The 26,763-nt window shown below is 38.8% G+C and overlaps 1 protein-coding gene across 1 annotated transcript in view; it reads right to left on the bottom strand.

The window, feature by feature from the left end:
- Nucleotides 1-26,763, bottom strand: part of pde4c (phosphodiesterase 4C) — a 287,821-nt gene that overhangs the window by 231,482 nt on the left and 29,576 nt on the right. Inside the window, exon 2 of the mRNA XM_004910983.2 lies at nt 10,060-10,124. Coding sequence (XP_004911040.1) covers nt 10,060-10,098 — 39 coding nt within the window. The 5' untranslated portion in view covers nt 10,099-10,124. The remainder of the gene's footprint in view (nt 1-10,059; nt 10,125-26,763) is intronic.

Genomic DNA, 26,763 nt, shown 5'->3' with positions numbered 1-26,763 from the left:
AATATCCAAGGCTATTGTGATACTAATATCTACAGTTAGTACTAGTGGTTGTATTTATAGTTTATGTATGTGAGTGTATCGATTGGTAGGTGTGGGTTGTGTGTGCTGGGTTTACTTGGATGGGTTGAACTTGATGGACTCTGGTCTTTTTTCAACCCTATGTAACTATGTAACTATGTACTTACCTTAACTTCACTGTATTTACCTCAACTTTACTGTACTTACCTTAACTTCACTGTTATGTTAATATGTACAGTATATATTCCTCATCTGTTTTACTTAGATGATCTTTTATTAGTAGATCACACCAGATGGTTCTTGAGAACTGTAGAAGATCAGATCCTTGCCTATAAGCAGGTCTAGTGTTTTAACAAACTCAAATTAAATTTTTCTTGGCAGATTCTGCCAGGCCTTTGTGTCTCTCCTTGCATTGATTCACAGAGCACCCATGAACATACATCAAGACAGGGCAGCAAGATTTAGTTATAGTATTTCCATTATCTTTCCATAATGTGGTATATCTTGCAACAAATATTTTATGGTCTAAAAGTTTCCTCAGGTTTATAACAGAATGCCTTCAGGCCTTATAAGTTTCTACAGAAATGAATCTATTAATTGTGGTTGTCAGCACCGAAAACGGTTAGATATTTCAGCTTTTCTCTTTCCTTTTCTTCAGCTTAGGATATAATTGTGCCCCAATATATCCAGTTGGTCTTACCCCAATATTTAAATTAAATCTTGCATTTTCTCTTTGCAAACTTCTGCAATGGTTTTATTATATCAGTAAGTTACAAAACATTGCAGCTAATCTTGTTATGACTACATGTAGGACATCAAACTCACATTGTCCTTCTTATGAAATGTGTCTGTAAACTCTCCTGATATGAGCTCATAACTCATTAAATGAGCATGTCTTATAGCCAAAGATTTTGGCCTTTTTGTTTTTGTTAAAGTTCGGCTTTTCACTCCATTGAGTATGCGAGAAGACTGAAGAAGGAAGTGGATTGCTTCATCACATATACCCAGGCCTGTGCAGTTTTGGCACCCCCCCCAGTGTTTGTAACTGTCCTTTAAGATGAACTATTACCCATTAATAACTTTCAGCAAATCTTACATGATTATTAGTTGATTTCTGTCCACTATAAAATTTTAATATTAATACCATCCAACTCAGAGCACATTCATTTGGAGGATCCACAACAACAAAGGCTGCGCCAAGACAGCTCTACCTCTATTATAATGAACCTAGTCTGTAAACACCATGACATAAAGAGGCTTTCATAAAAGCAACTGCTAGGTGTGGGCTACTCTCCCATTAGCTGTTGGTAGGTGGTAATCTCCCAGAGAACAAAGAAGTGTTTGCAGGAATCTATCACCAGCAAACAACATTTGTTCTAGGGATAGGATTGCCACCTAAGGGCTCTGGTACACGGGGAGATTAGTCGCCGCGACAAATCTCCCTTGTTGCGGGAGACTAATCTCCCCGATATGACATCCCACCGGTGAAAATGTAAATAACCAGTGGGATGGCATACGCAGCAGCGCGATCACCGAAGTTGCGCCGCCGTGTATGCCATCCCACTGGCGATTTACATTTTCGTCGGTGGGATATCATATCAGGGAGATTAGTTGCCCGTAATTAGGGAGATTTGTCGCGGCGACTAATCTCCCTGAGTACCAGAGCCCTAAAACTGTCCTGCCCTTAAATTACACCATGTATTTCCTTCCAGAATTCCAACAGTTGTGATTACCTAGTAAATTGTTCTTCTTGTCTTTGTTCGCTTAACCCAAAATTCTAACATTGATTTGGATAATCAAGCCAAACCCAAGGAGAACTAGAAAGGATGCTACTTTCATCATTCTCAATCTACCTAATTTGTCTTCCTTCAATCTGTTTTGGTTAAAGGGGTCATATTTTTTGTGGTTTTTCAATTAGCTTTTTGTTTAGCAGTTCCCCCATCTGGTTTTTCAGCAGCTTTTTGGTTGCTAGGGTCTTGTTTACCTTAGCAACCAGGCACTGGTGTGAACATGAGACTGAATATGAGTAGAAGAGGGACTGAATTGACAGATATGGTTTGTTCTGAAATGGTATGAACTACATCTTTGTCTCTTTTTTTTTAAATCTCTAGAAATCTTCAAGAACATTCCCTTATTCTTTGGACTGTCATCCAGCAGACTCAAGGTAAAAAATCTAACTTCCTGTTCAGCTACTCCCTTTCCTGTGATGTCACACTATTCTATATTGTCCAATCAGAACTAGCAGACCTTTGCTTGTTCCCACATATTAAAGGTACAAGCACATCAGAAGGGGAACACAAAAACGTGGCTCTAGTGGAAAAATGAAATGTAGTCATATGGGCAAAGCTTTGACCTAAAATGTACACTTGTTGAAATCCGACCCATGTGAACTGGCAGACATATGTTGTGCCAGTGCTCCCTAAGCATGGGATGCTGGTGGAGAAAACCCTACGTGTAGCCTTATAAGTAATACATACAGTAAAACAGAGATCCTTTGGGTAATTTGCTACAAGAGGGTGAAAACAATTCTCCACAAAATTGCCACACCAAACTCTCCTATATTGATTTTTAAAGTATTTTTGGAGAATAATGGCATGGAAATATTGCTTTAGGAGTCTTAAATTCCCTTTTTTGCGTCTGCCAGGCAGGTCTGAACCTTGCTAATTTTGATTCCGGGACCTGAAAGGTCTATCAGACATGCCACTAAAAGACTAGTATCTGTTGTGCTAAATGCTCTTGTCAAAATCCTATTTGGCATTTTGACTTTAGAAAGAATGCACCTTTTCAATATTTGACCTCCAGTATAAACCATTTGAGCTCTGAGCCAAACAGTTGCAAGCCTGTGAATTCTAATAAGATGAGTCTATTTTGTAACCAAAACCACAGATGTCCCAACTGCAAATTAAGTAGTGTCTATGGCTGCCCCCCTGAGGAAGTTTCTAACAGTTGCTTTGGCCACTGCACTTACTTCAGGTTGTATAATAACCACCACACTCTCTAAAGTCATTCTTTATTGGGACTTCCAAAAATGACATCAAACCACTGTACACAGAAACAATATACATTATGACATTCCTATACCACAAATAAATGATTACAAATAACAACACCAAATTTCATCATGTAATAATTACTGACTGTGCTGGGCTCCCACTCATGGGCACTCTTATCAAGCAAGTAGCAGGAGGTAGAAGAATCATTCAGCAGGCACCACAACCCCAGGGCCCCCATATCTTCCCTACACTATTGGGCGCACTTGCACTAAATTTGGAAGCACTTTGAAGGCAAAATAGCCAATCACAGCAACTGTATATGAAAGTGCATGGAGCCATGAAAAGAAAGTCATTTTTTGTGCAATGACTGCAGTTTCTGAGCTACACCAATTCAAGAAGGAACAGGTCAAAATCTTGCTATGACTGAAGCCAGATTTGCATTTTCTTGGGTTTTTGAGTTAATTGCAAATTCTTGCTCCCTCAAACACACAGATTGCTGTATCTGAACAATATCCTGATCAAATCTTGCAATATGAATAGCCTTAATAAATAATCCTTTAGTTACTGCCTTGAAGACATTCCATAGTATATTGCAGTCCCGTTATTAAGTGGCCAACATGTAACCACATTTTGCCTAACGTCTTCCCTGACAAAAGTATTAGTCAACCACATAGGACTTTTCTTGCTTCTCTAAGACTGAAATTAAGTGCATATGCCAAGAACTGAATCCACCTCAATGATTGGGCCAGAATGTCTATGTTGCAGCATTGTGCAAAAATGGAAGTGTAAGATTAAAATGGAGTCTATGGGAGTTGGCCTTGCCGTAATTCTGAGCTTTCTGAATAACGGATTTCCAGATAACAGATCTAATTCTTGTACTTCTAATCAATCACTTCAATCACGCAGTTTATTTACAATCTAATTTCCCTATAACAGATTCTAGCCAGAGAAGTCATTTATTATTGAATTAAAGACGGGTTGGCAATGCATTATTTAATAAACATACACAATAAAGAATCTGGGGAAAAGTATAATTTGATGGGAATCAATATGCACATAGAAGTGAAATGAATAGATACTTAGATGAGAGAAGAGCACACAATGTTATTTAATCCAATTCTGTGCCAAACAAATTAAGAACAAAATGCACACACCTTGCAACAAGACAAAGGCAACTATAACTCTTCTTTTATATCTACATTTCAGCCTCTTTGTAAAATATCATTATTCTTTTTCAATGACTTTTCCTCCCTCTCACTTATCTTTCCCCCATCCAAGCTCTCTCGCCCTTCCTCTGCTTTATCACTTTCTCATCAGACTCAGTCTGAAAGGTCTTTCTAATTACAATCCGACAAATATGCTGCACACTCACTGGCTGCCCAAGTAAAATATTCCAGACGTCTCGTTCATTTGGACTTGGCATTTCAGAACAAATTTTGTAAGTCTGTGTGCTGCGGATCTGAAGGAGTAACAAGGTAAGAGAAAATCTGATTAAGGCCTACTTTACACAAGAATTTGCATATTACATGTCCACCTCAGTATATTTTCTTTTACTTAAAGGGGTGGTTCACCTTTCAATTAACTTTTAATATGTGACAGTTTGCAATTGGTCTTCATTATTTAGCTGTTTGTTCAGCAGCTCTCCATTTTGGTGTTTAGCGGCTATATGGTTGCCCTACAACCAGGCAGTGGTTTGAATAAGAGACTGGAATATGTATAGGAGGCAGACTGAATAGAAAGATAAATTATATAAAGTAACAATAAAATTGTAGCCCCACAGAGCAATAGTTTTTGGCTGCCAGGGTCAGTGACCCCCATTTAAAGGCTGGGAAAGAGGCAGGAGAGGAAGGAAAATGACTCAAAAACTACAGAGAATACAACTGCAAAGTTGTTAAGAATAGGACATTCTATAACATAATAAAAGTTGATTGAAATGTGAACCACCCCTTTAAGATGCTGCATCTCCCCTAAACTTTCTCTTCACAATTTAGTCCGCTATAACTTATAATTCAGTGCAGGCCATCCATTCTGTGTAGCGTCAGTGTCTGTCCACTCTCTGACATTCTATACAACACAATGCTTTACTGTATTTGCATAATAGTAATGAACGAGCCCCTCCAACCGGATCTGGTGCACATAATAACCACAAGGAGAGCAATGTACAACTGGTGAACGACATCCTGACTGAAATACTCAAAGCTTAGGTATTTATTTTGATTATTGAAATTTAGCAGTAGCTGCTGCATTTCCCACCCTAGGCTTACACTCGAGTCAATACGTTTTTCCAGTTTTCTAAGGTAAAATTAGGTACCTCGGCTTATATTCGGATCGGCTTATACTCAAGTATATACGGTAAGCTTTATCAGAAAGGTCTATGTAAATACAGCCATAAGCACAGCCATAAGCATGGAATGGAAGAAATATGGGGAGACTTAAGGGCACTATTGAGAGAACTGAAGGTATGCCTGCAGCTTGAGATTAACTCTTTATTAGACTTTCCTTCTCCTTTTATATATGGCACTTATGGATCCTAGAAAATATGTAAATATCCTGTTATAAATATATGATAACTCCAATGTAAACTGGCTGTAAATCTTACTGTTGTAAGAAGATTGTACTGATGTTTTTATTCACAAGTTAACTATACACTAATAAACTTACCTGAACCAAAAAAAAAAAAAAAAATGAAGTCTGGGTCATATGATGTACTCTTCAGCACTTTGTGAGAGTCCCTGTGTTATAGCAAGGTTTCTGTTTGCAACCACCTGAGTGCAAACGTCTAGACTAAATCAACTGCACTCTAAGGTAAGCAGCTCAGAAATAAAAACTGTTGATGGAATGTAACCTGTTGCAAGATCTAATGCATTCTTCAACCTGCAGATGATCAACTTTTTGCCTGAAAGTCCTGCACGACTTAGGTAAGCATTTCAAAAAGCATCAAACTGGGCCAAGAGGTACTGGTGCCCAAGGTAAGTATCTTTTCTGAGCTCCTACTTGCCAGAACACCCCCTTCTGTTGGCTACCCTGACACCTCCTCATATCCCAGTCCCCTGCTCACTCACCAGTGGGCTGATCCCACTCACCCTTTCAAGAACTCAAGAACTTAGAGCAAGTTTTGGAGAGCAACACAAGCATTAAAAAAGTTCCTGGAGGTGCCAATGAGAGCAATAATTGGCTATTTCATAGCCCTGTGATGACTAGAAGCCTACAGAAGGCTCTGTTTGGCAATTACACTGGGAATTTATGCAATCAAAACTTTCCTCCTAACCAGAAATTCAAAAATAAGCACCTGCTTTGAGCCCACTGGGAGCAACATCCAAAGGGTTGGTGAGCAACATGTTGCTTTTGTTAAGCTTTTTTAAATTAAACATAATTTAAAACAGTATACATAATTTGAAAATCTCAAAAAAAAATGTAACAGTAGTCACCTGTCCTCAGCTTGCCTTCAGCCTGCATCAACCAAATCACACAATTCCCTGCACACATGATGTCAATAAGGAAAGTAAAATCACAGTGCAATGCAATGTGGGTTATGTAGTTACTGCATGCTGTCTGTAAAGCCGCCATACACGCACCTCGACACAACATTATTATATGAAACCTAGTTTTGTACGATATTCGGTGCGTGTATGGGGGCTCGATGAGTCGATCGATATCGCAAAGGCTGCAGATATCTGTCGTCTCGTCAATCAGGCAGGTTAAAAGATTTTGATATCTACATTTAGGGCTGAATCGGCAGGTGGAAGTAGAATTTCTATTGTTTCTACCTCCATATCTGACGATGCAGCCCTGAACAACCAATAGTCGTTATTGCTACGTGTATGGCCACCTTAAGCTGTGGAGAAGTTGTTACAGGATTTCAAATAATGCAGGAAGAGAAGTATTGTTTTGGAGCTGGATTTCAGCATATAAGAATGGTATTTATTCATACTTTTGAATAAGAGATTAAGAGATTACAGTGGTTTATTAGGGGTTTCTATGTTGTGTGCGGCTCTTAAACAAATTTTGGTTCCCCTTTAACAACTAGGTTGCCTTTAAGAACAGACTTTGCCTCTTCACACCTGATATACTTAGCAGTCCAACGCAGTAGCAAGGTCATATAATAAACACTTCAGAACTCTGTCAAAAGGTCATATGACCCCTGCTGGTTTCTGACTTGATAAATTGGCTCCTGCTGTACAACAAAAAAAAGTGTTTACCTGCAGTGCTTATGGTCATGGGTTCATATCTCAGTGGAGCATATGATATATCACTGATGTTTGTGTGGACTGTTGTTTTTTGACAGTTCTCAAGGAGGTTATGGTAATAGAAGGCTGTGACTTGAAAAGTTTGTTAGTTAGGCCACAATGTACATTGTTACTACCCTATAGGTACTAAAACGATGGCAAGTTCAGGCAGGCCCAAACAGGCAATCTAGATTATAGAATACCAGAGGGGCTGCTCTAGGGTGACACAGACAGTCACTATTTATGGGGCTGTGGCATGCTGTTGTGTGGGGGTTAGTATAAAGCCATACTTGGGGTGAAGGTTAGAGTCAGTTAAAAGCAGTTCATAAAGACAAATGAATGGGGGCACAAGCTACAGCAGCTGATGAAAATGGTGTTAAGAGCAGCAGCTAAAAGTAGAGAGTGAGGAGTATAAAGGGATAATGGAGGCCACCTTAGGTGGGCATATCCGGGAAAGATCTGCTTGTTTGGGGATCTCGCTAAACAAACTAATCATATAATGTATGGCCACCTTAAGTCTAGGTTGTGGATAGAGTTAGGGAGTGGCCCAAAACGGGTGTAAGTGGCCTGATATTGGAGGGGGAGGGAGTAAAGTTTTGGGGAGCCCATGCACTCTCACATCATGGTGCACTTAATGGCCCACCTGTGAGTTTCTCTTCCAAAGAGACTGTTATGTCACTAAAGAGTTACTTTCAAGCTGACTCCCATATAAAGAGAGTTTCACTCAACTAGAATTTCTCTAAATAAAACTTTTATGTTAATAGACTGTCTCTTGAAGGAGACCACTGTGCGACTAACACAAGTATGCTACTAAGGTTCCTCTCATATGTTGAGTGCTATGCGACTAGTAGTTTTCCCACAGCATGCAGGCTCAATGTTTAAATCCTTCAGATACATGTACTGGATCCTTAAGATTTGCCCCCCTTAGGACAAATTCGTGGAGCACTTGCAGTCATGGGCAGTCATTTGATGCAAGCTGCTATTTGCACCTTGTGATGAATAACCCCTGCTATAAAGATCCACTAAATGGCTCTCCTGCATCTTGCAACCCCCGGCCCAAGTGTTGCACAAAATTGAGGACATCCAAGGGTACAACTACGTGCCTGTCTTGTGTCCTATACACAATAATGGTACATATATCACTAATCTAGTGCCAAAAAAGGTTTTTAAATTTAAGAAAAGGGCTTCCTATCTATAGCCAGAACCATATGGTAAACACCGTAGCTAAGGCCTTTCATTGACCATTGTATTTTACAATAGATATTCATAAATCATTCTTCAACTAGCAGGAACTGCTGAATCAGGGAATCCCAGCCTCATGAACAAGAATGACAGATAAATTAGACGTTTGGAACAGATCCTCAATTAATTTACACAGAATTCTAACAGAAAATTTGGATAAGCTCATTATAAATAAGGTAAAAAGGGCATGCCGATGTAACTGTTCTTGGCAAACAAATTATAAAGTAAGCATTACCAATATCCAAGCTCTTCAGAACGAAATATTGGATTATCAAAGTAGGAACAGACTGCATAATATAATAAAGGCAAAATTAAAGTGGAAATGAATCAGCAAATATTTAAAAGGCAAAGAAGATTTATATATAATGCTTACTAGAAATATGCAGCATATACTTACATATAATGGCAAAAATACGATTTCTAAATGCTGATGTTAAAATTACTTTGGCTACATATAAAATTAATATAAAGATGATCTAAGATCTATTAGCAGTTGTCTGTAAATTTCAGGTTTGCTTTATGAAGAAAGACATTAAGATTTGTCTGTGACACAAGTGATAACAGCTAATAGGATGAGAAAGTATCTCACAGCGCTGCTAGTTTACAGGGTGAGGGCCAACTCTGCCAGTATTTGTGTAAAATACAGAATTCCAATAATAAAGGTGCAGTTTTGTAGAATTTAGATACCATATCTTCTTTAAGCATAAAAAGCCAATTGATGAGTACCAGCAGAAAAAAATGCAGTACTAAAGTACAGTTACAGCTAACAATCAAACCACATATGCATTTGATGTATAAATGTGCATCATAAACTTACAGCTTTCTGCTGCCTGCCCAAATTCATTCAACCATGGTACTTTAGGCAAGACAGGCCTATAGCCTAATAGCTGGAAGATGCATCCCCTGCTGGCTTTCTCCACCATCACCAGGCCCACGTGCAGTTGCATGAGCTAAAGTCTTGCACAAGAGCATGTGATTACTGGTCTGCCTAGTGTTTGATGAAGCATAGATCTGCTACTTTACACCAGGCAGACCAATGGTTGCTTATGTATATGCATAAGCCAGGGCTCATCTACAAATGCAGTATAAACAAAACCAATATAACCACCCAATTCATAAGAGGACCGTAGAATTACTACAAGGGTTGTGCCAACGACACTATGAAAATCTGTATATATTTAAGTTGAAGATGATTGGGCAATGATAGTTATGTTCTTCTTGGTAAGGCCACAGCATGCTTTAAAGGAATACTGTCATGGGAAATCAGACACAATGCACTGAGATGGCTGCCTACTCACCAATATTACAACTAAAAAAATACATTTGTTGCTTCAAGAATAAAATTTTAAATGGTACAGTGAATGGTACAGTGAATTATTTGGTATGTAAACAGTGTAATTTAGAAATAAAAAGTAAATACCATAAAAATCATGACAGTATCCCTTTAATGGTTCTTGTTGGCTAAATGAAAGGCACTGGTAATGAGTGGCCACTTAAAAGGTTCAAAGAAATATATTTTTCCAAGGGTTGTATTACAAGTCTAGCCAAATAAAAATACAAACCATTAAAAGTTTTCATACCTCATTAGTAAGGAAAGACATCGTCCTACTCCGCCTCATCTTGATTACAGCTAATTAATATATCCCTAGAAAGCAAAAATATTAGAGATTAGTAAATATTGTCGTCATTTTTTTGTGTTGTTGTTTGGGCACTTATAATTCTTTAGGAGATTTCAAGCATTTGGTCAGCTGATCAGTTTGTAGCTCCAAGGGCACATGTAAAAAACACTAAAAATTGAATCCCTGGTGAAGCCAAAAACAAGCTCTTAATGTTCAAAAACACTCAAAGCCACATGTTTCTTCACAACAATAGGGAGGAGAATTAATGTTTGCTTGTGTTTTTGGTTGCCCTAGGCAGTCAAGCAATATTTTTAATTCGAGATATTCGTGTTTTCAAGTTTTATTATAGTTTGTAAACTCGAAAATTCAAGGTATTCAAATTTTTAATAGCACGAGTTTACCACATAAGCTTATAAATAAGCAAGAATTCAGTATGCAAAACAATCCTGAGTTAAATCAGTATTTAAATGATTTTTCAATAGACTTAAGGTAAGGAGTTTCACATTATAGACAGACCACTTATCTGGAAAATCCCAGAGTATTCTGGATAAAAGGTCCCATACCTTTATATTAATTAAATGATAGTGCAGTAGTTAGCACTGATGTGTTTGGTTCCAAGGAGTACGTATGTTCTCTTGTGGCACTGTTTCCCCCAACAACATACAGGTAGGTTATTTGGCCCCTGACAATAGTGAATATGATAGGGATCTTAGATTGTAAACTCCACTGGGACAGGTAATAATGTATAATCTATTTAAAAAGGAGCAGAATATCTTAACGTAAACCATATGTATAGTAGAATAACGGGTTTAAAAAATGAAAATGAATCTGCAATTAAAGTATTTATAAACAGCCAGTAGCCTGCTCTCTCAAATGTCCAAAGAGCTTTCTCTTCTGTTCTCCCACCCTCTAGTGGCTAAAAGCCCTATTGCATTTCACCATTAAAAAAAAAATCTCTCCATGGTGATGAGCAATGTTTTGCCAGGTTTCACTACAAACCCACAAAATGCGTTTTGCAAATTTTTTACATTTGTACATTTGTAGGTGATTGCGTCCATCACTAGTTTCCTTGTTGGTGTGTAGGACCTGAGATTCTTCCATCTCCATTACCCACGTTCACCAGGTTATAACCTAATATGTTTTCTGTGTAAAATATCATATACTCAAAAGCTTAAAAACACAATCACATAATCAGCAAACACAAGCAAAATCAGTTGTTCACATACATAATATTACAACATTACAAGGAGACTTGGCTAAAGGCTACATGGAACCTCCTAGAGATAGTGGATAATATTCACTTTCAGTATATGTAAATGCAAAAGAGATGATCCTTCCCAAGATTTGTGAATTGCAGTAGCACTAAAAAAAAATGTTACAGAATGGCTTATTCCTAGCAAATATAAACTTGGTCTTCATTTTTTAATTGTTAACTTTTATTAAAGGAGAAGGAAAGGCTAGATAAGAGTTAATTTCAGGCTGCAGGCTTACCATCTGTTGTGTCAAAGGTGCCCTTAAGTCTCCCCATATCTCCACAGTTTAGTAGAACCGAAGCAGAAACGCAAAGAAATCCTAGGAGCAGTGTGATAAAATTTCCCATGATCCCTCGCGCTTGGCCAGACTTGAGGACTTGTAATTTAAGTTGCACATGCGCAGTTGGCTCTTCTGGGGGCGCGCACAAGCAGGCGCGCTCCCTGTCAATCAAATCCCCTGAGCCGGACCCTAGAAGCGCGCTCGGACGCGCGCCTAGGCTGGGGGGAAGGAAAGTTTGCTCATGCGCACAGGAGGGCGCACTCTGGGGGGGAAGGGGGAGAGAAGGTTGCGCATGCGCAGTGTAGATAGTGATGGCAAGGAAGTGGGCTTACCATTTCCAAAATGGCCGCGCCATTCTTTGCAGAGAGCACAAACTTAGAAGTAAGTTTTTAAACATTTTTTATGCTGTAATTGAGCCAAAAGGGTGGCGTTTTTCTTTAGCAATTGTAGCTCTATCCATTGGTACTATTTATAAATTTTGGCTTGCCATTTCCTTTAAATGTTTGACTCCCTCTTCTGACTCTTTCCAGCCATTAAATGGGTATCAACGAACCCCAGCAGCCAAAAAATATTAATCTGCAAGGCTACAGTTTTATTGTTATTGTTACTTTTTATTACTTATCTTTTAAGTAGACTCTCCTCTATTCATTTTCTTATCTCTCTTTCAAGCCACTGCCTGGTTGCTAGGTTAAATTGGACTCCAGCAACCAGATAGCTGCCAAAATTTAAAACTGGAGACATGCTAACAAAAGTCAAAATAATTCAAAAACCACAAATAATAAAAAATGAAGACCTATTGCAACCTGTCTCAGAATAGAACTCTCTACATCACACTAAAAGTTATTTTACAGGTCAATAACCTGTTTAAGTGTTAAGTGACAAAAGAAGAAATAGGGTCCCTCTCTGTAGGGCTTACAGTTTAGGAGGGTCTGAATAGTGTGGAGAAACAGTGTGCAAAATTACAAGATGGAGCGCAAGCTCTGAAATCCTCAAATTCTATAAGAATAAGCAACTGCAATAGAAAAAAGCTGCCATCATACAATGAGTCAATATTTGGCACTGTAAATAATGCTTAGATGGTTTTCAGTTTACTTGTAAGTCCTCAAAAAACCTGGTGGGTGATGGGATTGTATGAATGTATAAAAGTGCCATTGCAATGATGAATAATTATTCAACTCATTCTTTATGTGACTAATCATTAAAACAAATGTGACATCCTACTAGAAAACTGTGTGCATGCTGTCATTACTCATTTTAAGGGAATAACAGAAATGTTCAGATCTTGTACAGCTTGTATTCAAATATCTGAAGGAATTACTTTCTCAGATGGAGCAGTTTTTTAACACAATGGTTATACAGTCATCCTTAGGAAAACCCATAAATGTGAGGATGAAGCTATCTCTCACAGGCTAGCCTCCAAAATTTCATAAAAATGTAATAAAAAAATAAAAAAGCCTAAAATTTTATGTCATGTTAAATAACTGTGGAGTTCTGAGAGCTCTACTAGCATATTAGCATGCCACAGCATGCTCATGTATGGGCCCCCCGATCATGCAGGTCGATCATGCAGGTTTGATTTTTCGGCTTATTGATGCAGTCCCTACAGCTCCTATGCCTGTTGTTTTAATTAGATTGTTTGGCCCCAGGGCCAAATGATTGGATCCTATCAGCCACCTTAGGTGGACACATAGGAAGAAGATACGCTTGTTTGGTGACCTTGCCAAACGAGCAGTTATTAGTGTGTATGGCCGCCTTTAGTATGAGAAAAAAGTATTTGTGCTCTGCTTCAAATTGTCCAAAACTTACAAGTGAGTAGCTGGCCCTTTAAATTACTGCAGTTTTTCCCATAACGTTTCCAAGACATACCAAATGATTTTTAAAGGCTTTGAGGGCTTTAAAGTTCTCGAAAGTTCTCGAAAGGGCTGAAATGTATCTAATAAAACCATTTGTCTACCTGTTTCATTTTTTTGGATTGCAGCCTTAGCTCAGTCTAATTTCAGGTGGAATAGATAGCTTGCCTCTTGCCACTGCTGCAATATAATTTTCCTGGCAGCTAAAATCAGCAGTCCAAGGAACTTTATGTCCCCTGCTGAGAGAATGATTCTTATTTTTAGTTACAGAGGACATTTGCCCTATGAGAAATCCCCACGTACATTTATATTGCATTTACAGTTTATTGTTTCTGTCACAATGGCAAACAGCCAATAACTGGAGTGCTAAGGAAATGTATTTTGGTTGATGTATGAAGCCATCATTTACTTTTACTTCATAATTACCACTGTATTTTAATATGTAAATATGCTGTTGTATAAAGCCTTAACAAATATAGAGCCCTTTTTGTACAGTAGTGGTTTTGTGTGTTGACAAAGATAATGCAAATTACCAAGTGCGTAGAACACTTTGTTCCCAGAGAAAAACATACACAATTGAACATGGAGATGTCATTAGCTGACCACTGTTCTGGCACGGCTGAACTATCAAATAAACATATCATTCACTGTCACCAGAACACTTGGCTGGATTATACCACTAACTGCTTTCAACCAATGCCTTTGTATAGCAACCTGCTATGCGTCCATAGTAACAGAAAGCTACTGACCTGGAAATCCTGACAGGCATACAAAGGGCTGCCTCGCCCTTACAATGGATTTTTTTTTGCAATAATATCAACAGGAGGCCATTGTTGCCCAATTGTTTAATATGCTCAGCCCATTAAACCTTTCTATGGCCTTTGACTTTATGTCATTTATAAATATTTAGTGAATACACGTGTGCTTGAGGTGAGCAACTATTTTAAAAGCTTTTATTGATTGAAGTCCAGGTTCATGTCCTCAGGGTAAGTTATATACAGTAAATGCCTGAAAGGAATTCTAACACTGAAGTACAAAGTGCAAATTTATCAATTAAATCACTAGTCTGTAATTCAAATAATGACATATTTAAATGTATTGGTTTTTGTATGGTCTGGATCTAATTCTTTTGCATTGCAGGAATGGTTTGATGATGGCACGTGAAGACCATTTCTGAGGTGAGCAAGAACATATAGGGCTGGGCCATGGGAAAGATTTTTTCATGACTAGATGGCTTAAATAAGCAGGGAAGTAATAATCACTGGAAGGGCGCTCCACTGCGCATGTGTCGGCCTTGGACCATTGCAAATGAAGAAGTTGAAGAAGTTTATCTCTACCTGTGCTCACATAGAAGGAGCACCAGCCTGGGGTACAAGGTCAGCTGTTATAACATTTGGTACCCCTCCAGTGATCTTAACTTTCCTTCTCCTTTAACTGACTGCCTAACAATGAGTTTACAGACTTTTCCGTATGGCGTCATAATTCTTTCTTACTCTTGAAAGATGCCTAATAAGGGATAAGATTGGCTATTAGGTAGCCTCTGTGCACACTATCATCTTACAGGAGGCTTTATTTGGTAGTAAATCTTGTTTTTATTCAACCAAAACTTGCCACCAAGTCAGGAATTCAAAAATAACTACCTGGTTTAAGGGCACTGAGAGCAAAATCCAAAGGGTTGGTGAGCAACATGTTGCTTATGAGCCACTGGTTGGGGTCCACAGTTCTAAATCATATAAGTATAATGTATTTGTTTGATGTAAAATCCAAGAAAATCTAAAATCAAAGAAATATGATAAAGCAACTTTAGCTTAAATAAGCAAAGGAGTCAGTTTTAACTAGCAATACAGTACTATGTTAGTGACAAGGTTTATCCTGTAAAGCAATCATTTGTACACTACAGCTTATGAAAGTCACACATACAACATACAGCAATAAGTCATTTGCAGGTGGCCAAACTAAATGGAATTCATTATTTACAAAAGGACTCATTGCAAGATATAATTCTGTTTTCTATGACAGCTTAATCTCCTTAAAATATAATTCACAGAGGATTTACAGGTGTTTTTTAGTGTAAAACGCAGGAATGCAAGGTATAAAATCCAGAAAAATTACTAATTAAAATGGGTTGAGCTATTAAAAAATAGTGTAGAACCAGGAACTTAAAATTGGTCTTTGTAGTGTTTGACTGTACTGTATATTCTGACCCAAAAACCCAATTGGACCACTACATATAAACATTGGATAGTAATAATCCATACTGCAATTTAAAAAATTGTAAAGGGTGAAAGGTTTAATTTACTGATGTTTAAATAAAATTGCTGTTCAATTTTTTTTGGAACATCCCTTCCCAATATTAAAAGGCAATTACGTAGCCTAAATCAGATGAAGAATTTTGTGCCAGACACCGGATGTGAAAACAACAGTGATACACACATACTGTAGTCTGTACCAAGAAAAATGAGGTGGGACACCGGCCTACAGTAAAGCTGGCCATACACTGAAAGATCTGCTTATTTGGCAAAGTTAACAAACAAGCGGATCTCTCTCTGATATGCTTCATGTTCGGGCAGATATTCATCGAAGCCCATCTGAGGGCCCCATATGTGGGCCAATAATCTGCCAACTTCGACCGAAACTTTTATCAGCCTGTGTATGGCCACCTTTATACTACCTTCAACTTTGCAAGATTTAGTTGGTATAACAGCAAGCACCTGCAGCCGCACACACAATGGGAGCCTATTCCTACCACCTGGTAAAGGCAGATGATAAATATAGGCCTCATGCAAAAAGGTAGGTGCAACTGTCCAACTGCAACATGGTGCTTGTATAGTTGACTGCATGAAGTGCAATTCTGCTGAATTTTATTTCCTCATGTTATGCTTAGTGATCGTGAGTCCTAGAATATTTGTTTTTCTTATCTGTACCCCCCCCCCCCCCCCAATCTTCCTATAAAGGTCTGAAAATTTTTTCATCAGGGCAGGATTCTGAACAAATTGGAACCATTTTTTATGAAGCAATTTGTTACAGGAAGTATCTGTATAAATGATAACAGTATGTCTCTTTCTCTATTTCTACCCAAATCTTTCCTTGCCCTTATCTACAAACTACATTTTCTCTATTCATTGGCCAAGCTATATATTTGTTTTTGCTCATATGCCTCTGTCTCACACCACCTTGAACTTTTGAATGTTCCTATGATTATTTTCAAAGTGCCCTGACTTCACCCAGTGCAGGCCTCAGAACTCAGAACTCAATCAATCATTCTCACTGTATAAAAACTAGATAGTTACTAGACAAACTGAAGCTCCAATTGTTTAAAACACTGACACCAGCTCCACACTTTAGGGATATGAGACATTTTGTCTCCCCAGCACCTTGTAACCCTGTGGGACAGGGATACAATGCTAGAAACTCACCTATAAAGTTGAAAAAAACAAAACGCTATAGGTATGCGATGGTGATTTGGAGTATTTTGTTGGCCCTGTGGTTTTGCTCCCCACAGGCAAATTATTGCTCAATACATTTTAGTTGTTAATCATCTACACTAAATTTCAAAATGCTTGTCCTACCACTTCCTTAAAATATATTCCATCACTGGGTTTTGTGCTATCACTGGAATTTTAGCTTTTTGGAATAGTTAACTACCACAAATAAACAACTAATTGCAGATTTCACTCTGCTTTCAGGGAAGAATACTTTTAAAAATAAGCAATAGCTATGAATACCTCAACAGAATGAGAGACCATATTGGACCCTTACACAGGCTAGTGTTTGCCCATTTAGATGAGAAGGTATAAATTTGTAAAATTCACAAATTAGGTATGGAAGTCTGGATCTGGTTTTCAAGTCATCTCAACTTTTCAACCAGCAGTGCATAACAATCACCTCTGGGCGTTCAGGCATAATCTCTCCCTCTTAGTGATGCTTCTTTTCCTGACACTAACCACTGCCAGACTGGCTACTCTCCTATAGTTTCCTGTTCCTTTTATCATTACATACTCTCCCAGTGGCTAGCCTTCTAAGTTGCTGCCACCTACTGGTCAGACCTGCCCTTTGCTACCTATTTATGAGATTACCTTTTTATTTTTCCCATACACTTCCCTCTGGTAAAAACCAGACACATCCTCATGTCTGCAGAATACCATCACTCATGGTTCACATAATCTTCAGCAGTCTCCCCTGAGACCTTCCATGGCACAATGGCTGCTGCAAAAGAATTTCAGATTAACACATCCTAATACTATAACCTTGTTTTATCTATTAACAAAACAATCAGCATTTCTCAACAAATGGTACTACTCTCCCACATTTACTTCACTCATCTCCAGCACACACTTGCTTATATTAGCCTATATTAATCAACCTGATAATTCATAGTCTGTTAACCTCTCTTATCCTCCCTGGCAGCCCCCATGGTTTGCTCCTAAACCAGGTTTAGAACATCACTGATGTCTGCTGCCAGCCAATAGGGACCACCAGAGCTCCTACACCACCACGTAGGGCTCAGGTTCCCAATGTGGCAACATTTTCGAATCACACTAAACCTTTGTGTTCCATACCAACACCCATTCTCTAGGCCACAGTATGAAAGCATTTAGTCACTAAGACAAATACATGTACAAATCACTACACCTAATTCCACATAGAAATACCATTTTAGAAGTTAGCACCCATGTTCTGTGGGAGGAAAGCTTCACTCCAACTAATATATATTAAAAGCTCATATTTTAAAATATTTAAAAAATAAAACAGTTAGCTCTATTTGCAGTCTAGTGAAATACCATATTAATAAGAAATGATACTTCCTATAAAGTAAAATAAACAAATGAAAATGTATATGCTCATACATATCAAAACATATTACTGTTGTATATTAAGAGAAGCAAGCATTTACATTTGCCACATGGGGAACAACATAAATACAGCTATAATATCAACATAATATCCCACTGAGCAATAAAAAAAATTAGAAAAATGCAGGCAGTGTACCAGTCCCTCATTTTAATATGCATCGTCACTGGCTGTACAAAAGAAATGGCTATTTTTTTAAGTATTGATACTTGTCTTCTTTGTGATTATTTTTTTTCTACTTCAAATATATGTTCATTAAAACATCACTGCCCTTTAGGGCTCTATGGATTTTAGAACAACTGTGATTTTTCATGTGATTTCTACTGCATTGCTAAGTTTGGCCAATGAGGTACAGTGCATATTATCAGAAAGTTAATAGAAGGCTGCATCTAGGTAAATAATGTATATAAATGGAAGGAAGAGTAAATTAGTGTACAGCTATGGGATCCATTATCTGGAAACTCATTACTCAGGAAGCACTGAATTATGGGAAGAATCTGCTCTCAATTGACAATCTTGAGAGGGATCTCTTGCTCACTGAGCTGTAGCTAGCGGGGTCAGATATTTCGGGGGGGGGGGGGAAGGAGAGCAGTGGCAGCATGATGAGGCAGTAAGCTGGGTGACAGTTAGAGCTTTGGACTGGCAGTAATAGATGGGGCTGATCTCTCTAACAGCCGGGAGACCAGTTTCTATAGTACTGGTGAGGAGGAGAGCAAAGCTAGACCTAAACAGATTGTGATTATAGGGGATTTAATCATTAGAAAAGTGGAAAGGTTATCTTTCAACCGTTTGCTGTCTACCTGGTACCAGGGTTCGGCATGTGGTTGATCAGGACAACAAATTATTGGGTGGGGTGGGGCTGGGCACTACCCATATGTCTTGGTAGACATTGGTACTAATGACAAAATTAATGGTAGGTGTAGGACCTTAAAGAGTGAGTTCAGGGATTTAGGCTTTAAGATTAAGGAAAGGTCCTCCAATATAATTTTTTCTGTTGTTTTTGGCGCTCCACGTGCTAGTTTAAGGAGACAGCTGAAGCTTAGGGAGCTAAATGCTTGGCTAAAGTCTTGGTGTAGGAAGGAAGGGTTAGGGTTCCTAGAGCACTGGCTGACTTTTCCTTGGGGTACAATCTATTTAACCATGACAGATTGCACCTCAATGGAAGGGGGTCCACTGTGCAAGGGGAAAGAATGGCTAAGAGGCTGGAGGAGTGTTTAAACTAGGCAAGGGGAGGTGGGGTGAGCTAGAGTATTATCGGATAGTTAGTGTAGACCTAGCAGTGGTATTAGCTAGGGGTCATGGGGGAGGAGTGAGGGTGGCATACAGTTTACCATCTAACTGGTTAAGGTTTTTCACAGGGTTAAACACAGAAGGATAATGGAATATCTTTAAAATGTTGCTTAACAAGTATACAGGTCAGTATATTCCCCTTGTAAGCAAGGAAAGGCATAGTAAAGCAAAACCTTTATGGTTTGGTCATAGTGTTAGTGTTGAGGTTGGTAAGAAAAAATAATGTTTATAAAGCATTCATTTTAGCTGGGACAGCTGAAACTTTCATCAGGTACAAGGAAGCAAATAAAGCATGCAAAAATGTGATCAGACAAGCTAAAATAGAATCAAATCCTGAACACTTATTTTTCATTCAAAAGAGACTTTAACATGTAAAGGTAAACAAGGGTCCAGGAACAGATGGTATTCATCCCAGGGTATTAAACAACCTTAGCTCTGTCATGCCAAAGTCTTCACTTTATTTTTCAGGATTCATTGAGTGGCATGGTGCAGAGAGACTGACGAATTGCTAATGTGGTGCCGTTATTCAAATAGGGGTCCCGTTCTCAGCCTGAAAATTATATTCCTGTTAGTCTTTCCTAGTGATTATGTGATGGCAGATTCTGTTAATGTCTTTAAGAGCAGTTTGGATGATTTCTTGAACAAGCACAATATTCAAGGCTACTGGGATACTAAAATCTACAATTAATATCGATGTTGGTATTCAGTATATATTTTATACGCAGTATGTGAGTGTATAGATAGGGCAGTATAGGTTTATGTGTGTGCTGAGTTCCCTTGGAGGGGTTAACCTTGATGGACTTTGGTCTTTTTTCAACCCAACTTAACTATCTGACCTTTATTAAAAAAAAAAATTAAAACAAGGAGATTCATATAGTCATGATATTTGCAATTTGGTTTAATAAAAAAAATCGATAATTTTAATTATGTCTACCTGCACTGGTAGTGTTGCATAAGGTATCTTTACTCAGCCAGCCAGGGTACTCACATAGCAGGGAGGAGGAGCAGGCACTGATCATTACTGTGCATGCCCCTTCAATGAGCAGATTGGCTGAATTACATCAGCCAGTCAGATCACAGATATGCATATCAGTCCTTGCTAAATAGTAAAACAATGCATATGTAAAAATACATAGCTACTGGAGTAGTTATGTCTGCTAAAGTCAAATACTTAGATTAGAATGCAAGTTTGCTTGGGGGTGCTGGTCATTAATTGGAAAAAAACTCAAATGTGGCTACTGCACAGCCCAAATTTCCCTTACTAAAAAATGCTGCTATAGTACAAATTATCTAGTATTTCCAACTGTAGAATGCTTTACTGGCCTCTTATTAATGGATCTTATCAGCTTTGGCAATTCCACACTCTTGTACAGTAGACTAGAAATTCTGATAAGATCTGAAGTGGCAAGAGATTGAGAGACTCAGGCAGCAGGCTAATGCACAGCCTATTTTTATCCTTTGATAATAACAAGTTAGTGGTTTTCAAGTCAGCAGCAATTACCTTAAAAGGACTGAATGATTCTACAAAAGACACAAGTAAGGGGCCCCTTCATCTTAACCATTGGATTGTCTGTTTCTTTGTCATGGGAACATCCAGCCAGTCCCTGCAGTGAATTGCACAAACTGGTAAACCTACTTTATGTGACCTCCCAAACAGCATATTTTTCAGTAAACAATCTTTTTTTTAATGCATTGCTGGCATCTAAAATAACGCAAAATATTTAAATTTTTGGAATATAACAGTAATGTTCAGTTTGCTTGTCTAAATAAACACTCCCCATATCTGCTTGGAAGCAACTCCTGTGAGGTTGCCAGGGGACTACAGATACTCAGTCTTACAGAGAGCTCAAATATTGGCAGGGCTCCCAACAGGGCATTGGTACCTGAACAAACGGCACTTGGCGCAGTCCTGCATAGACACTAATTTCAAGTAGGATGTTTTATATAAATCATATTGTATAAACTTGTATATATAAATCATATTATGTGAACTTTACTAAACTAAATGACAAAGGAATCAAAGCTTTCCTTGCTGTGTAATGTCATCCTTCAACCTGGTATATTTACATTTAAGTCACTCTTTGTAATAATAGTTCTTAGTTGAATATGTTAGGACCATAAATCACAACTGATATTTGCCCTTCCCTCAATATGACAGCATCACTTGTAAAAGTAAAACCAGTATCTATAGTGCTTGGCTGATTTCCTTTGGGTTTTTCAGTTTTGCCATTTAATTCAACTTGTACATGCAGGGCCGTATTTATAATGCATTTCTTTTTTTTTTTTTTTTATAAAAAAAATGCCCCCAGCCTCTTGAGGTGATATCAACCCCCCCCCCCCCCCCCCAGCAGATGATCAGTAGAACAATGGGAAGGTAGCAAGATCCTAGTAGATCAGAATAGCACTCAATAGTAAGAAATCCAAGTCCGGCTTGGTTACCTGAAAGCAGTTCTCTAATGTGTAGCACTGGCTCTTTCTGAAAGCTCAGAGCAAGTAAAAGCTGGCAAAGTTCAATATAAATCAATGATAATTGTGTCTATTTATTTATTTATTTTTTCAGTTATTAAAACATTTGAGTTTTATAGGCTCATTGAAAATGAATAATGTGATTCTCGCCAGCATGTAACCTTTTTTCTTAGACAAAACACGCACAGAAATATTCTAATAAGCTGGCGTTCAAGTCACACAAGCTTTGTCGAAGTTATTTTTTTCATGTCTGCGTGTTTTTTCCCTAAACTCAAATTCTGATAAATCTGTCTCTTAGTCAGCAAAAAATGTTCCATTTACCAACACCAATGCATCCATGGTTTGCTCTGAATTTGACCAAATGGCATGAAGGTATGAATGAGTTTATGTGTTTGTAGAGTTATTATGACATTTTCACCCATCTCTATTTTATAAAGTTCCATATGTCAAGTAAACATTTCTTGGGAAATATTGCTTAAACCTAGAGAAATCAAATGTTGAATAATTTCTTGGCCCCCAATGGAATTCAATTTCAGGAGACAACTTGCCAGCAGAAGGCTAAAGGCTGCATGTTTCTAGAAATGGATGAAGTCCAAGGTCTTGTGATGAAATCAGACATGCCCAGTCTAACAGCCACATTAATCACAGATTGGAATTCTGTTATGGAACAGTGAAATGTAGTTTATTCAGCTATGGTTAAACCTATAATAAAATAAGCATAACTGTAACATCAGCACAGTTTTATGTATGTATTTATATGTAATCATAACCCCCATAATTGCTAACCCCATACCGAACCTAAACCAGACAATTTAGGCCCAGGCCCTCATCACCTGGTCATGCCAAGTTATGCCAGGCACACTTTGATCTGCCCTAAACCTAGCCCACTTCCCAATTATCCAATCCCAACTGGGAGATTTTGTTTTGTTACTGTCGTCTTGAGTTATGTAACCCTCCTACTTATGTAACCCTGATACATTAATTCTTTGGACATTTTTTTTAAACATAATCCATTAGTTTATTAAAATATACTTTAAAAGACAGCACTTGTTAAACCAGTGGTCTTAATTAGAAATTAACCAAAGATCCTAAATAATTCCTTGAAATAACAACTAGATGCTTACATATATTAGGTGGCTGACCGAAGGCACACAGGGTAGTTCTAATTCACATAAGAGCATTTTCAGGTACAGAACCACCTGACTGTGCCAATGACTGGATAGAGTTCTGTCTTTTACTAACACAATTACTACTGTTACAGTTAGAGTTGCATTTTTTCTGGTCATGTGATCTAACTAAATGGTGGCTCAAAAGAAAAGGCAATATTTACTGGTATATATTCCAGTTTGGCAAGGTTCTTTAATAGGTCACTTAACATAATATAAACTCTGTTGGATATGTATTCATTCTGGGATATACTGTAGTTTTTCTTTAAGGCAACTGACCATTCTTGTGCCTCATTCGACAGTCTCTAGGTAACCCCTTACTAATTACTTCACATATATCAATTGAAAACATTCAACTCCACCCAGCTGTCCAGAATGGTTGACACACACCATACCCCCCAACTGTCCCGTCCCGGTTTTTACAGCGCGTCCCGCTGTCCCGGATTGTTCAATGAATGTCCCGCATTACGGAAATGCAGAACATTCATTAAACTATCCTGGCCAGCGGGATGCGCTGGCTGCAGCCGAGCCGCTCCGACTCCGTCTCTTCTTGCGGCTCCTGCTTCTTATTCGGCTCCTCCTACGGCGGCAACAAGTCCTTTTATAAGGTTGCGCCCGTGCGTACGTGTGACGTCACACGTACGCACGGGGCGCAACCTTATAAAAGGTCCTGTCGCCGCCGTACGAGGAGCCGAATAAGGAGCAGGAGCTACAAAAAGTCTATGGGGGGCACTATGTATGGGGGGAATTTTCTATTGGAGGTACTCTCTATGGGGGCAATTGGGGGGCTACTGTGTATGGGGGTCTCTGTGTATGGGGGTCTCTGTGTATGGGGGGGTACTGTGTATGGGGGCACTGTATGGGGGGACACTGTGTAAGGAGGGCTACTGTGTATGGGGGGCACTGTGTATGGGGGCACTGTGTATGGGAGGTACTGTGTATGGGGGGCACTGTATGGGGGGGCACTGTGTAAGGAGGGCTACTGAGTATGGGGGGCACTGTGTATGGGGGAACTGTGTATGGGGGGGTACTGTGTATGGAGGACACTGTATGGGGGGGCACTGTGTATGGGGGGTACTGTGTATGGGGGGTACTGTGTATGGGGGCACTGTGTATGGGGGCACTGTGTATGGGGGGTACTGTGTATGGGGGGTACTGTGTATGGGGGAACTTTCTATGGGGACATTGTGTATGGAGGGTACTTTCTATGGGGGCACTGTGTATGGGGGCTACTGTCTGTGGGGAAATTGAGGGCATGGTCTATGGGGTCAATTGGGGGCACTGTCTATGGGGTGTACTGTCTATGGGGTCAATTGGGGGCACTGTCTATGGGGGGTACTGTCTATGGGGGCAAATGGGGCACTGTGTATGGGGGCACTGTCTATGGGGGTGCTGTCTATTGGGCCATCGGGGGCACTATTTTAACTATTTTAAAAATGAATTTTAAAAATGGGGTGTGGCAATTGGGGCGTGGCCACAAAGTGGGCGTGGTCAAAAACATTTGCACACACTAGTACACTCATACTGCATTAACACAGAGAAGAATGCAGATTTCAAGCATCTGATGCAAATTCAAATACCTGAGTGATGGGATGACACCATGAGGTAGGCAGGGAAAGGCCCTACCACCTAGTGGCTAATCTCTCAATCCTAGTTATCAAAGCAGTAATGCTGTCGCCTGGCATCTTTATTTTTCCACAAAATTTATTTCCCAGAATTTACAGTACAGTTCAGATGCAGGATGCCTGTTCGACTATGAAATTATAAGCACATAGTCATACTGTAAATAATTTGCAGTAGGTTTACATGAAAGCTAGAGGAAAGATCTAGCTATAAACATGACACCAATTCAGCTATAAATATTTATCTTTATAAACTCTGGCAGTCACACAGTAGCTGGTGTTCATTCTTATATTTTGAGTGCTGTAACCCTTCAAAGCCAGTCCAGAAAAATGTCCACACAAAGATCTCTAAATTCTTTACATAATAACAGACTGAATAATGTTAGTAAGGACTCATTCTCAAAGTGTTTTATTTACATACCATATTTCACCTTCTCCTTTTTATAGCCATGGCACAAACCTTTTTACTTGTTTGGCAGATTATACAGAACCAAAAATGAACCATTCTGTAACACGCTAAACTTTGGGCTTTTTTTCACTAATTGCTTCCTTACCTGATAATTTACTGCATTTGTCCACTATAAACCCAGTACATGCCTAGGATTTTCCCTGTCATGTGGGTTACATTTTGGTTAGAGGTGGCTCCAGCCATTCTGAGGAAAATTAAAGATATATGGAATGGATGCAGCATCTGGTTCCAAAAAGTATTACAGGTATGGGATCCGTTATCCAAAAACCCATTACTGAAAGGGCATCTTCTATAGACTCCATTTCAGCAAAAAAAAACACCTAATATTTAAAAATGATTCTCTTTGTTAATAAAACAGTACCTTGTACTTGACCCCAGCTAAGATATATATAATTCTTATTGGAGGCAAAACAATCCTATTAGGTTTATTAATATTCAAATTATTTTTTAGTAGACTTAGGGGCAGATTTATCAAAATATGAGTTTAGAGCTTAAAGGACAATGAAAGGTTAATATAAATTAAAAGTAAGTCTAAAGGCATTATTTTTAAGTACTTACTGCATATCTAAATTCCCAGATCCCTGCTTGCTTCTCTGAGATATGGTGCTGGCAGCCTACAGCAGTGTGAAGCCTACAGTGACATCACTGAAATCTCTCTTCCCTTCCTGTAGGTGCCAGCGGCAGCCTTCCTATTCTCTGAGCATGTGTGTAACTTGATCCTGTCTGCTGTTCTGAGCTACACATGCCCACCAGCCAATCAGAAGCGGATCTGGCAGAGGGGGGGGGGAGGGAATGAAACACATGTGCAGTATGAAGCAAGGAGGGAAAGGAAGGGAGAATACCTTTTTAGAGATGGCTGCCTGTTCTAGAAAATGTAAAGTAAGTGTGACTGAGTAAATATTTGATTAGGTGAGCCAAAACTGTGGCATTTTTACTAAACAATAGGAGGACTATTGGGCAGTATGTTTTTTAAATTTTGAATTGCATTCTCCTTTAATACATAAAAACTCACTTATGCTTCAGGAGCCCCTGCACCCCCCAATGTATTATGCCTAGGTGTGGCTCTTTATATAAGAAATATTTTATTAATTTCAAGAGGAGTTATATTATTTTCTTATAAGCCCCCCCCACACCTTTATTGCACTAATAGGCTGCAAATGAATGTCATTAAAGGTGTGGCAGTATAGGGATGCGCTTTCGTGTTGTGTAATCTGCACTTCTGTAGCTAGTTCATTGTTCAGTAAATCTAAATCCATTTTAGACTCAGGTTTAAAAAAATGAAAATTTCTTTATGGCAAAATAGCTATGTAGGATATGTCCACTGGAGGACTATTATACAATGACAATTCTAGGTAAACAAGGTCTGAATATGCATTCTGTAACCACTGGAAATCAATCACAGCCTAGAACACAAAGAA

The sequence above is a fragment of the Xenopus tropicalis genome, chromosome 1 (genome assembly GCF_000004195.4).
Source record: "Xenopus tropicalis strain Nigerian chromosome 1, UCB_Xtro_10.0, whole genome shotgun sequence".
NCBI lineage: Eukaryota > Metazoa > Chordata > Amphibia > Anura > Pipidae > Xenopus > Xenopus tropicalis.
Note: the sequence above shows the minus strand (reverse complement) of the source record. Positions and strands in the feature narration are given on the sequence as shown.